The 13,713-nt window shown below is 35.3% G+C and overlaps 2 protein-coding genes across 3 annotated transcripts; both read left to right on the top strand.

Moving 5' to 3' along the window:
• Window positions 1-901: 901 nt before the first annotated feature.
• On the top strand, window positions 902-6,249 carry LOC105801231 (uncharacterized). 2 transcript variants are annotated; one of them, XM_012632562.2, is made up of 8 exons: window positions 902-971; window positions 1,060-1,135; window positions 1,248-1,346; window positions 1,812-1,860; window positions 2,045-2,141; window positions 3,628-3,680; window positions 4,422-4,484; window positions 5,613-6,249. In XM_012632562.2, the coding sequence occupies exons 2-8, from the start codon at window positions 1,062-1,064 to the stop codon at window positions 5,874-5,876; spliced, it is 699 nt and encodes a 232-aa protein (XP_012488016.1). In that variant the 5' UTR covers window positions 902-971; window positions 1,060-1,061; the 3' UTR covers window positions 5,877-6,249. The 2 variants fall into 2 exon arrangements, with proteins under 2 accessions (XP_012488016.1, XP_012488013.1); XM_012632559.2 differs by having other exon boundaries at window positions 931-1,135.
• Window positions 6,250-7,594: 1,345 nt separating this feature from the next.
• LOC105801246 (eukaryotic peptide chain release factor subunit 1-3) lies at window positions 7,595-10,554 on the top strand. Its single transcript, XM_012632569.2, has 2 exons — window positions 7,595-7,763; window positions 9,002-10,554. The coding sequence occupies exon 2, from the start codon at window positions 9,030-9,032 to the stop codon at window positions 10,338-10,340; it is 1,311 nt and encodes a 436-aa protein (XP_012488023.1). The 5' UTR covers window positions 7,595-7,763; window positions 9,002-9,029; the 3' UTR covers window positions 10,341-10,554.
• The last annotated feature ends 3,159 nt before the right edge of the window (window positions 10,555-13,713 follow it).

The following is a 13,713-nucleotide window of genomic DNA, read 5'->3' as shown; positions in this document are numbered from 1 at the left end:
CTCAACCATCAAGAATGGTTAACAATTGGGTATATCATCATTTCAGAAAATTTTAGATCAAATTGCAAACTAAGCCCTCTACGTTTTCTTTTTGAACACTTTAATTCCATTTTCTTTCATCTCCTTTCTTTCTTCTTCTCCCTAGCCAAAAGAACTAAATTGCTCACCTTCTGTGAAAAGAATAGTAACGTTTTTACCTTTGGAAAAGAAAAAAAAAAAAAAGAACCCCAAAAGACACTATGAGCAAGGCAGAAGAAGAGCCCATTAGAGAGATCATGACCGACGAGGAGATGAATAATTTGGCCACAGAATTAGTCTCTTTGTTGGAAAATTTGCCTGAAAACATTTCTAACTTTCTTAAAGAACACTGTTCTTCTGGCGCTGGTCAAATGGATGGGGAACCGATTGACATTGATGTGGATACTCTAAGTAATGAAACATTATACAAATTGCGTAAACTTTTGGATGATTATTTGCTGGAGAAGCAGGCAAAGCAAACAAAATCTGAGTCCAGAGAAAAGGAGGTATTCTTCTTATGCATGGCATCTATGTCATCCTTTTGGTATTGGTGCCTTTCCTTTTTCTTTTATCCAAAATGCAAGATTGGCATTTATGATTTTATTGCCTTGTCTTTTTCCGTTGTTGTAGCTTCTTGACGAGTCAGGGTTTAGCAATTTATCAATCCAGTCAAGTAAAGGTAATTTACTGACAAAATCATGACGGAAACTGATATTTCTTCTTTTTCTTGCTAGGTAGTGATCAAGTTGACGAGGTCGTAGATATAGTTGGTGGCAGTTACTTTCTACTAAAAGAAAAATAAAAGGAAAGGTTAAATTGCTCAAAAAGAAAAATCATAGGGATTAATTTTGAAATTTTACCTAAACTTTTCGTCTGTTAAATTATCAGATTTTTTTTTTTTAAATTTCAATAGTAATATTGCTAAAAGTGAAGAAAAAAATTGAGGGCAAAGGGTACTCTCTCAGTCTACTCATTTCCCTTTGCTTAACAGAGCAGAGATTTTTTTTCTAATCCGAAATCTGAAATCTCAATCTAAAGCAGGAATGGAGGCTTCTTCTGTCACTGAAAATTCTTCCACTGGCAATGACCACGAGCAAGAGCTTGTTTTGAATCATGGGTGGGTTTTTTTTTTTTTTTGGATTTTTTTCTTTATTTGTTATTTTTTTGTTACTGGGTTGTCGAATTCTTCTACTGACTGAATGATGGACTACATTTTGTTGTGATTTTAGAGGCACGGAGTCGAACCCTGAGACTGATCGAGAAGAAGAACTAGACGGAGAAGAAGTTAGGCGCGTATTGCAAGTTAGTGCCGCTACTGGGAAATTTTGGTATGGGAATTTTCTTTTTCCTTGATTTGTATTTACTTATGAGTTTGGTATTTTCATATCTTTCAATGTCGTAAACCCATGAAAACTTATTGCTGATTCATACAAATTTAGTAGGGGTTGGCCACTCTGATTCCCTTTTTCTTTATTAACTTCAACAAAGAAAAAAAAATAAAAAAAGCCACCCCTTGTTTCATGGAAGAACACTTCTTCAGATTGATAGGTTCTCTTAGCCAGCAACTTCAGAAGTTTTGTATATAAAAAATGTGTTCTTCCCTTGTCGTGCTTAAGTTTGTTTCTGTCTCTAGAATCACGTGATAGAAAGGAAGATTAGATAATCTCAAAACTTGATACTTGTGATACTTTACTTAATTTTGGCTGGCATTTGTTGTCTATAGCTGTTATGGGAATATGAAAGAGAATAAATACAGATTTTAGTGTAATTCTTGTTTTCTATATTTAATGCAGGCATAATTGGGATAAGCTGAAGAGCATGCTATCCTTTCAGTTGAAACTGGTTATTTTCATGTTCTCTATCTCTTTGACAATAATATATAATTGTTTTGGATTTTACTGCTTAACTTAGGCCTGTAATAGATTTATTGCTCTTTTTTATTATTATGAAATCTGATAGTTTCTTTTTGGGCAGTATTTCTTCATTTAGATTAGACCCTTACTTATTTCACTAATGCATCATAAAGGTTTTATCAGAGTATCCTGAGGCAAAAATGACGATTGAGCAACAAAATGCTTCACTAGGTGAAACTAACCTAGAGTTGGTTACACGGCTAAATGAAGGTACTTTCCACACTATGTTTTCTTTTATGTATCCAAAATGTGAACAAAAAGGTTGGTATTAAAGTGTCCATGTGATCTTAGGAGGAGAAATAAACTTAGCAACATTGCTTATGAGGAAATATGAGCATGCTAGCAGTACATGAATTTATGCTCAAGTATTGCATTTGCTCTTTTACTTGAGCTCGGATGCAAACAAGAAATCAATGACAGTAGCCCTTTTTGATAGAGCAGCAAACTTTTTATGAAATAAAAAACATGGAACATTCATTAGAATATGAGAAGAATTTTGCAAGAACAATCAGAGAGGAAATGAAGGGAAATGTTAAAGTTAAAATAAGTACTTTTAAGTTAATTCATGAATGTCTTCCTCTGGTTACTTGAGTATAGTTTAGGAGATTAAAGGATAAGACGTATGATCCAAGGATGTGGTCATCTTGCTTCTTGTTGGTTTTCGAAATTACTTTAGTGTAAGAAGTTAGAAACTAGTTCATATTTGGAAGTTCTTTTTTATTTTTGTTGGAGAGTTATTGAGGTTTGGTGTACTTTTATTATTGTTCTGGTTTGAGAACCTCTGTTTTTTTTTTTTTTTTTAATTTTATATTACCATCGTTTATCATTTCTTACAATTTCAGTTTAGCTGCTGCATTAAGCCACAAGTTCTCTTTACTTTTATCTGTGTTGGGGACCAAGATCATCAAAAAGTGCCTAAATAACCCCATTCTTATATCTTCCATTCTTACATTACTGCTTTCAATCTCTAAAATTACCCAGACATTCACAATTGCAATGGGTGGACCTGTGTTTCTTGTTGCCAGATGTGAGTTTGTTGACCAGGTTGAAGTCGCAGTTTGAGCTGCTGTGCTTCTGATGATATTCATAAGGATGCCTTTAAATATTTCTCTCATTCTATTCTTAGCTGAAAAATAGCAAGAGTATTCTTGTAGACGCATGTTAATTTCCTCTTTATTTAGTGACTCCCCCAGGAGGTATTACCTAATGTTATAAGGGATGGAAGTGTACTAAGTGGTGGTTGCACTGGAGTCAAATTCTGGATTATAGGTGATTAAGTAAAGAATAGTTTGATCTCTCTCTCCAGCTTTTTGAAAATAGAAAATAATAATTCTTTTGTCTTTTGGATGTTTTAACTCCCATTTATCAGTTAGATCAAGTGTTAACTACTAGGTTTTCAGCAGTTCCTATTACCTTTAATAAATATTGAATAACTACCTCCCACAACTAAGGGGTAAAGTGGTCATATTGGAGTCACAAGAAGGAGCAATGGTAATAGCTAACATGCATATTTGTATTTATGGTGGGATGGATGAGAAACAATAATTGAAAGCCGAGATGATTCTTGTATTTTGCATTTTTGGTAAATTTTGTGTAGTAAATTTTGCATTTAGAGTCCATTTGATTATGTGAAGCAATTTTTTATTTGTGATTTGTAGTTTCAGCTTGTTCTAGAATTCATTTTTTCCCTTTGCAGAGCTTCATTCTTTTATTGAGGGCCCACCATTTACCCTTCAAAGACTCTGTGAGGTGATTTCTTTGTATTATATTCCTTAAGTTTTACCACGGTTTGATGATATAGTTTCTATTTTTCTCATTCTTCATTTACTTCTTTAATAGTCTTTTTACTATTATTTTAGTTCTTCCTAGGTTGGTTTTGTTTATTTGCATTTAGTACTTTTTTATCTTTGGGTATAGCTATAGTGTTAAACTACCAACTAAACTGATTAGCAATAAGTGGATAATTGATGGAGGCTAAGATATGGTACCCTCTTCCATCGAGAGCCATGATTCCCTAACCAACTCAGTATCTTTAATGGCTCAGCAGTATCTCAAATCACAATAGCCATAATGCTGAAATATCTCTCACAATGATATGTAATTTAATAGAAAGAGTGCATGAATATTTATGGCCACCTAATCCTAAAAGAACTAGAACTCCTATTCAAGTAGGCTTTTGAAAATACATGAATCAACAAAAAAATTATCAAAGTAAACTTAAAATAAAGCTTAATAGGATGGGGAAAACCAAGTAAGATACTAAACCCTAACATAAAAGTAAATATTGCATAAACTTTCTTTACAGTTTTTTTTCCTCTTTTGAATAAAATCTTTATACTAATGCTAGATTTACAGTTCTTTATTTATCTTAATTAGCATACCATCAATTTCTCCATCTTTTGGATAATAGAACCAATATGCCAGTATGCTTGTTTATAGTCTGTTGATTTACAGCATTCACTTATTTTGTGCAAATGTTATGCTCAACAGATCCTACTGGATGCAAGAAGCATCTATCCAAAACTATCGAAGCTTGCCCTAGCACTAGAAAAGGTATGGTAATATAAATTTCCTATTATTTAGTTACACATTAATCGGAAGCTTCAGAGATTTGAATTGTGTTAATTCCAATGAGAGCAAATCTTGGACCTTCTATAAATGATGATAGAGTTTTTTATTTTCAGTTTGTTTGGTCATGCCTATAACCCTTTAAATTTATCCAGTGTTGTCTTTATGGAGGATTTAGATATGCCGGTCAAGAGAATAAGTTTTCTAGGATTTTATTTTACCCTTTCTATTGTATTGTTTACACATATTTAGGCTGGTTTAGCTCATTTAGGTTATACGGCTTAACTCATCAGGGTAGTGTCCCTAATCGAACGAGTGGATATACACTTGTTTCCCTAGGAGAGAATGTTCCATTAACTAGTCAAATAGGCTAAACCAGCTCTCTAGCTTTCAATGGTGGCAGTAATTTTGGATGGAGTAAAGAAGAAAGGCTAGTTTGTCAAGTCAGTTGAAGCCTTTGGGCAGGGCAGGATAGAAAGGTCTAAAGAAGGGGGTTTGGCCAGCCAACCCTGCTCGTCTTTCTCAGCTTGTCACAAGGCCATTACTCTCTTCTCTTAAGATATGTTTGATGGGATTTGTAGCGCCGCTGCTTATTTGCCCATCCAACACAGGACTATGATTCTCCTCCTGAAAGACATTAATTGGTAAAGTGCTTTGTTTCTTTTCGAAATATAAGGGTTTTAGATATAAATGTTGTGTCCTTCATTTTTTTAGAGTTTTCAGTTGAGTTATATATACACCTGTTGTTTCTTCTACATTGCTCTAAATGCTGCAGTCTCGCTCTGGTTTCTCCTCTAAATCTCTACTCCACTACGTCAAATCCAAATCAATTTGTGGTACTGTTTCCTTTGATAAGTTGTCATTGTCGTATGCTTCATGGATGGTTTCCAAATAGTTGAATATGATTTTAATAGAAGAAAAACACTGAAGAAATTGGAAATTCAAAAGGATATTAGAAATTTGATATGGGCTTTCTGTGATCAAAGATTCAATGAAGTACAAAGTTACTTTAAACCAGCTAGTCAATGATTTTTAATTTTTTCACCACTTGTCCATTTTCAGTTTTTCCACTTTTAGTGCCAAAGTCATGATTCAACTTTTCATACTTTGTAGAATTTGCTGGTAACCTCCACATTGACAGTCTGCACCGAACCATACCCAGAAATGATGCCAAATCCGGAAGCAGAAAAGGCAACTGAGGAAGCTCCACTACAGTCTAATTCAGTCCAAAATGGGGTTGAATCTATGGTGGGAGATAGGGATGAGATAATGACTGAGGTTGAGGCTGATATTGAAGAGATGACTATTGACGTGGATGCCTTCCAAGAGATGGTGGGACCATCAGAAGCAAATTCCACAGCAGCTGAGAATTCTTAGGTCGATAAACACCTTAAAAGCTGAAAGTTTTTGGACCCGCATGTTGCTCATATACAAGTACACTAGAAAAAACTGCTTATTTCTTGAATGGTGACTACTTTGTTGCATTTATGTTACAATTTTGGAGAAACCTTGAGGAAGAAAGCAACAAAGGGTCTCAGATTTTGGTCCTTGAGGGGTTGAAACAAATATTTTCCTTTTGAGATATCTCCATGGATGCTGTATTTGTAAGATTGTCAACATGTCACAATGTCTTGTTGGCCACTGTAACAGTGACCATTTTAGCTTGTCAGTATTTTAATAGTTAGTTTGTTGTTGTGGCATGGTAGTTTGACACTCAATGATAATAAGCTCATTTATTGTGGTGATTCAACCGACTTGATGCCCTTTAATTTTCTGAATTTTCTATCTTTACAAGGAAGCACAATAATATGTCTTTGGCCCTCTTCATACGTGTCTCACCCGGTCTACCCCAACGCTTTGTTTCCATGCCTTGATCATTTCTTCAATTTTCTTTTTCCAATCGAAGAACATCCCCGAGGCTGGACTACATTCAACACTCCTGCTCCGTACGCTTAGTACTGATGTAATATCAGCAGCCAACAAAGACACAGCCGAGGATGGAGGTGCATCAAACGTACTAAGCCTATTAAGCTCTGCTGAACCGACTCCTGACAACAAATCCGCAACCTTATTGTGCTCACGTCCAATGTACCTCAAACGAACATCCGCTGTCCCAGGCAAGTTTCAGACCCTCGTACAGAGCCCTTTCTTCCACATGAAAAGCTGAGGACACCCCAACACCCACGGAGAAGCCTACAACACAGTCGATTAAAATCAATAGAACTGCTGTTCATTCGAGCCGACAGCGAACCGTTGACATTAACCTTCACCCATTGGTTGAAATGAAATATTTCCAATTTTTTTGGGTTCAACTGTCTTAAAAGTTATCCAAAAATCAATTTTGAATGATAAAATTCAATTTAAACAATGCAGGGCCTATCTAAACCATGGTTAGTATAAATTTGTATATAAGCACGTCATAAAATCTTTAATGTCAATGTTCTTCAGATCAGGTTGATTGATTCGAGAATTGTGGTTAGATTGATTTGACTAGTGATATATAATCAGAAATAAAATAAATTGTTGTTATCGGTAAAAAAAAACATTTATTTAACCAGCTGTAATTGTTCAAGAAATAATATTTGATACACAATTAATGCAAGAATTCTATACCCATCAATGAATCACAATTTAACACAACATTAATGAGCAAAACATTAAAGAATTGAAGGACTTTTTAATAAATACTTAAAATTTTATTTAAACATAATTAATTATAATTCTCCTTTATAATTTTCTCATCTTACTCCTTATGTATTGACTAAAAAGAAAATGCTTTAGAGTTCATTAAATTTTAGAAAATTTATTGAAATGTATATGATTAAGCTTTGGGTTTGGAATTAAAACCAATGGAAAAGGGAGGTAATTATCTTAAACAGCTCTTTTATTTATTTATTTTAAAGTCCGTAAGTTTTTTAAAAACTCAATATGAATATTATTTTTAAAAAGTTTCTTTAGCAGAAGATTTATTGAAGCAAGGGAGTAAAAGAGTTTAAAGCTTCCATTAAAATATCAAAAAATAATTTTTTAGTAAAAAATGGGAGCTTAAATGAGATGTGGATGAATCCGTGTAGAGGTAAAAAGATTAAATAAATATATTAATTAAAAAAAAAGCGGTTTTGGGTGTCGGAATGCTATTAGTAAAACAAAATTGCTACTAGAGGTAGCTGCTGAAGTGATAGCGCTAGCAAGTTTACTGGAAAACCCTAGAAACCAGCGGCTCTTTCTTCCATTTTCGCTTCTTTAGGCGGCGGTAACTCAGAGGTATGCTCTTCTGCCTCTAAATCTTCGATTCCATCTTCTTTTCCTTCTCTTCTCATCTCTGCCTTTCGATCTGTTATTGATGCTTAAAAAAATTTGGAGGATAATATGTCAACTTCACCTATGGATCTCGCTATTCATAAGAATTTACGATAATACATAGTAAATCCATAATAAAATTAGAAATAAATCTGCCTGATCTTTCCTTATTTCTGATCTTATCCGGATTGGGATTGGTATTGATATAATATGTTTGAGGTGGGATTTTAATTTTTGGTTATACTTATTATATATGAAAATAGCATTTCGTGATCATGAGTATTGCTAATTTACATGATTTCGATTGGATAATAATCAATTTAACGTGGCGCCTACGGATTCGCTTAACTGACTAATATTACCCCGGCCTTCCCCCTCACCCCTTCTTTTAATCCAATAGGGGTTATTCTCTGAGCTATATCTGTGTTACTGTGTATATCTAATCTGACAGTTTTATGTATGAATACCCTGTTTCTCCATTTGCACCATTATCATTGCCTATGCACCAGGTTTATATGGACATGTGTTTGAATTTAGCACCAAGGGTTGAATAGTGGAAGGGTAGATGGAGGAGAGTGGAAAAGGGCAAAAAAAAAAAAAAAAACTTAAAAGAAAAATGATCAAAACAAATCTTAATCTAAATTGGAAAAAGGGAATTGGTATGAATCAGAGGTTGAACTGGTAATAATGGGTGGGACCGATTGACTTGTGAATTGGTAGGAATAAGAGGTTGAACTGGTTTTTATTTTTTAAATATTTTTAATTTTATAATTTATTTAATAATTTATTTAATTGAACCAAACAATCCAGTTGTACCGGTCTAATCAGTCGGACTAGGAATTGCTGGTTTGATCGGTTTGAGCAGTGATCCGGTTTTGAAAGCCCTGAAAATTAATAAAGTGGTGGGAGTAAAATTATGTATTTTTAAAATGTACTTTTTAATCTTAATATACAAGGGGTATAATTGTAAAACAATAAATGGTTTCGGTTTCATTATTCTCATTTTTCATTCATACCAACTTACCAAGCAGTGTGGGGAAAAAATGATAATCTATTTTCACTTTTTTCATCTTTATGAAGCAGCCTTTATTTTCTATCTTTCTTTACCAGCTAAAGCCTAATTGCATTTTCTTGTTGCCTCTCTCCTGTGTTAATCAAATAACTCAGCGTCTCAATGCCTTTTTTGTATGTGTTGTTTACAGGTCGTTTTCTTCTTCTTCACAAGACACAATGGCAGATGGTCATGAAACTGACAAGAACATCGAGATTTGGAAAATAAAAAAGCTAATCAAGGCACTAGAATCTGCCAGGGGAAATGGGACCAGCATGATATCCCTCATTATGCCTCCTCGTGATCAAATATCCCGTGTCACAAAGATGTTAGGTGATGAATTTGGAACTGCATCGAACATCAAAAGTAGGGTCAACCGTCAGTCTGTGTTGGCTGCCATTACTTCTGCTCAACAGAGGTTGAAGCTCTATAATAAGGTTCCCCCCAACGGGCTGGTGCTGTACACTGGGACAATTGTTACTGAAGATGGCAAGGAAAAGAAGGTGACAATTGACTTTGAACCTTTCAAACCTATAAATGCATCTTTGTACCTCTGTGATAACAAGTTCCATACTGAAGCTCTGAATGAGCTTTTAGAGTCTGATGACAAGTTTGGATTTATAGTCATGGATGGTAATGGCACGTTATTTGGTACGTTAAGTGGAAACACAAGAGAGGTACTTCATAAGTTCACTGTGGATCTACCAAAGAAGCATGGAAGAGGAGGACAGTCAGCCCTTCGATTTGCTCGTTTGAGAATGGAGAAACGGCACAACTATGTGAGAAAAACTGCAGAACTGGCCACCCAGTTCTTTATTAATCCTGCAACCAGTCAGCCCAATGTTGCTGGGCTGATACTGGCTGGTTCAGCTGACTTCAAGACTGAATTGAGTCAGTCAGACATGTTTGATCCTCGTTTACAAGCCAAGATTTTGAATGTTGTTGATGTGTCTTATGGAGGTGAAAACGGTTTTAATCAAGCTATTGAGTTGTCTGCTGAAATCTTGTCGAATGTGAAGTTTATACAAGAAAAGCGATTAATTGGAAAATACTTTGAGGAGATAAGCCAGGATACTGGAAAGTATGTGTTTGGCATAGATGATACGTTGAAGGCTCTGGAAATGGGTGCTGTAGAAACCCTTATTGTGTGGGAAAATCTAGAGATCAATAGGTACGTGCTAAAGCACAGTGCAACCGGAGAAATTATCATAAAACACCTGAATAAGGAGCAGGAGGCTGATCAGAGCAACTTCCGTGATCCTGAAACCTCTGCAGAGTTGGAAGTTCAAGAAAAAATGCCCTTACTCGAATGGTTTGCCAACGAGTACAAGCGCTTTGGTTGTTCTCTTGAATTCGTCACAAACAAATCCCAAGAAGGATCACAGTTTTGCAGAGGCTTCGGTGGCATTGGAGGTATCCTCCGCTATCAGCTTGACATAAGATCATTCGATGAGCTATCCGATGGAGAAGTTTACGAGGATTCTGACTGATAAAGCACTACTTAAAGATGGCATGATGGCTTGAGAGCCTATAGAGCCCCGATGTGATGCTTCGTGTTTTTACTTATTTCACCTTTTGATTTCAAAAACTATAGACACTGTTGGTTTGGTTTTTGCTGAATTGTGCTCTCTCTGTCAATTGGATTGTGATTGCTTGTAATCAGGAACCGTTCATTGTTGTTTACTTCTTCGGTGTTCCGTGCAACTGTTCATCTTGATCCTTTCTTGAAGTGAATTGGCCTCTGGAATTAGCGAATTGGCATGTACGGGTATGGAGATTACTAATATGATTAGGGGAGTATTACCAGTACGATTATGATAGTAGTGGCAAAATATTAAGGTTATGTTGCTCACGGCGGGTTTGGCTAACCATTTGGTTAAGGAGAATGCTACTAACAGCTTTAAGCAAAGCAACCGCCCAGCTGTTATCAAAACTATCCAAATCAACCTAATATTACTAATGATAACCAATAGCCACTGCGTTAAGGGGCTGAGAGCCCCACTGTACGGAATAATACTCTACACTGCAACAGTACATTGAACTCCAGGAGCAACTTAAGCTCTTGCTTAAAAAAATACAACCAACAATAGGAAATCATGCAATATTCGTGAGTTAAGGGGCCATCCAAACATGGTGAACGTAGCATCGAGGCATAAGGATACAACTTCATTAGCAGCTGGGCAAAAGGATTACCTAGGTAGAACGGGAAGAACAAGAGTAGGGAGTAGCATAGGATGAGCAGGCCTGGCTCAAAAAACGAACTTCTATTTACTATTGAATTCAATACAACACGGGATACAAAATAAAGGAACTAAAACAAAAGTTACAAATAAAAAGGCTAAGGAGAAGCGAGATGATCTATTCTTGGCACAAGAGGAGTGTGGAAGGTATTAATAACACTGACAAGGGTAGAACTAGTAAGGACATCATCGCTAGAAGGCGTAGTCTCCTCAGAAACAGACATAGGAGACGGGGCAAGGATAAAAGCTCTAGAGTTTAACATTTATTGCCTCTAGGATTCTCATTCAATGTCAAAGGGTTTCTTATGTTAATGGACCTCAGGTTGTCCTGAACAACTACAAGGCAATCCTTAAAAGGATTGAAAGGCTCGTGCAACAGTTGAACGCTCACCAAATTCGACGCTTGAATATTTACGATATTTCTCTTAAACTACTCTAGGGCCTTATCGGAAAGAATGTCAAGGGCCTAACAATGCTCTTTCACCATGCATCACTTTTTAGCTTCAAAATGAGTGACTCCTTTGGCTTTAAACAGAGAAGCTAACTTACTTTTCAGCTCCTCCACCTCCTTCGATAATGCTTCTTCTTCTTCTTCTTCAACTCCTTAACCTATTGAGAAGAAGCAACAACCTTACCCTCAAAGTTTACTATCTTCTGCAAAGCATCTACTTTATTCGCCTACAACATTCCAACTTATTTTTTGTGAAGCAGCCAACTTTGTCTTTAAGTCCTCCACTTTTTCCCCTTCAACTAGAAACGCTTCCTTAAGTTTCATGAAGGCCTCATGTTTCTCTTTAGTAGTAGCTTCAAATTCTCATGCTACTTTTCTATTACTAAGACCATTATCTACCTTTCCGACAATAGGGATACCCCTCCTTGAACTAGCGCCTCATCAGATTTTTTGTAAAATTTCTTTAAGTAAAACTCTGATAATGAAAGTCAAGGTATATGAAGGATTTCGTGGAAATCCATGAACAAGAAAACTACATTGCTATGAGAACACTCTTGGGAAAGACTACACGCCACGTTTGCAAGTTCTTGGATTGTAACAACCCGGTCGACGAATATTATATCAAGTTATTGTTTGGCGTATAGTTGTCTACGCTAATAGAAGAAAATGAGTAAGTTAGTAAAGTATTTGTTTTTGGTTGTGTGTGGCGTATTCTGTGGAATTTGCCATTTGGCGAACTCCAGGTTTGGCGGACTCTTCTATTAAGTTATTCGCCAACCTTAGATGTTTTAGGTGAACTTGTTAATTCACAGTTCGATATGTATGTTTTTGTGGTTAGTATATGTTAAGATGACGTAATAAGTGATGTTATAGCTTAGTTGAGATTTAGTTAGAACTGAGCTAGGATAGTGTAGATAATTGGATACTTAATTAATACTTCTTGAATTTCTAGAGTGATAATGGGATCTTCTGACATTCCACTAAGTTTTTTTCTGGATATTTCTATTATATAAGGATATCAAACTAGCATGTTTGTATGTTTTATTTTTGCTTCTTCTTCTTCCTTGCGTTTTCGCTGAAGCTTTAGAAATTCCAAGTTAGAATCAGTAGCGAGGAGTTCTAGCATTTAGCTAACACTATTTTTAATGCCAGATTATCAGTAATTTATGGTAACCCTTAAGTAATTATCGGAGAAAATTATGTGTTTATAGTAATGCATGCATAGATTTTAGAATTGTTCTTGAGGAAGGAAACTTCCTGATTCTGGGTTGCATGCTATCGACTATGTTGCATGTTACCGATTTATGCATGCATGTCAAATGTTAATAGTTTGATGATCTATAGATCTATTTGTCTCTCTTTTAGCTCAATAAGCTAACGAAGGTTTAAGCAACAAGGGGAAAGGACTTACTGAGTAGATTATTGTGTTAGATTTTCTAGTGAGTTCCTTCTTACTTTCATGTGATACAAATTATTTTGCGATATAAATTGTGCAAGGTAAGTATTTCTTCATAATAATGTAATTTTGTGGTGTTTGGTTAATTGGTCTGTTCATATGTCGATGTACACCCTCTTTGCTGTACAAGCTCAGTATCATCTATATCTGAACTATGATGTGTGATGGAGGAGAATAAGTTATGTTTGTGATGCCTTCGGTAGGAAAACTATATTGCAAACCGAACTGGCAGATCACAAGAAAACATGCTTAAATGAACATAAATGATATGAGGAGTTAATGATGTTTGTGCATATGAATGCGTCTGATCGATATGTTTCTGATTCTGAATTCTAGGTTTGAGGTTGGCACAAGGATGTGTTTGTTGAAAAAAATTTAATTTAAAAACGGTTTTCTTGCACAGTGAAAAATTAAAATTTTAAAAATCAACTTGGTTTGTGATATTTATAGCAATAAACCTTAACCGAATTCGTACCTGTGTTTTTGGATAAGCGGATCCTTGATGTTTTCTGAATTTTAATCAAACAATCTTCTCTACTATTCTCATACCATGAACTATTTCGAGTGTGAGCTCGAACCAATTGAATCAAAACACAAAACTAGAAAAAGGTTTCCTTTTGGTTTGAAAATAGAAATTCTCTCTTCTTTAATAGAAATAGATAAAACTGTTATTATGAAAAAAATGTATATAAGTTGAGAATAAATTCTCTCTATTT

Source organism: Gossypium raimondii, chromosome 7 (assembly GCF_025698545.1).
Source record: "Gossypium raimondii isolate GPD5lz chromosome 7, ASM2569854v1, whole genome shotgun sequence".
NCBI lineage: Eukaryota > Viridiplantae > Streptophyta > Magnoliopsida > Malvales > Malvaceae > Gossypium > Gossypium raimondii.
This window is presented reverse-complemented; position numbering and strand designations above follow the sequence as displayed.

What these genes read in the sequence shown, in the direction of transcription:
- LOC105801231 (XM_012632562.2), top strand. Translation starts at nt 1,062, where the DNA reads ATGGAGGCTTCTTCTGTCACTGAAAATTCTTCCACTGGCAATGACCAC. An exon ending in GAGCTTGTTTTGAATCATGG is followed by an intron (nt 1,136 to 1,247) that starts GTGGGTTTTTTT and finishes TTGTGATTTTAG; the next exon opens with AGGCACGGAGTCGAACCCTG. An exon ending in GCCGCTACTGGGAAATTTTG is followed by an intron (nt 1,347 to 1,811) that starts GTATGGGAATTT and finishes TATTTAATGCAG; the next exon opens with GCATAATTGGGATAAGCTGA.
- LOC105801246 (XM_012632569.2), top strand. Translation starts at nt 9,030, where the DNA reads ATGGCAGATGGTCATGAAACTGACAAGAACATCGAGATTTGGAAAATA.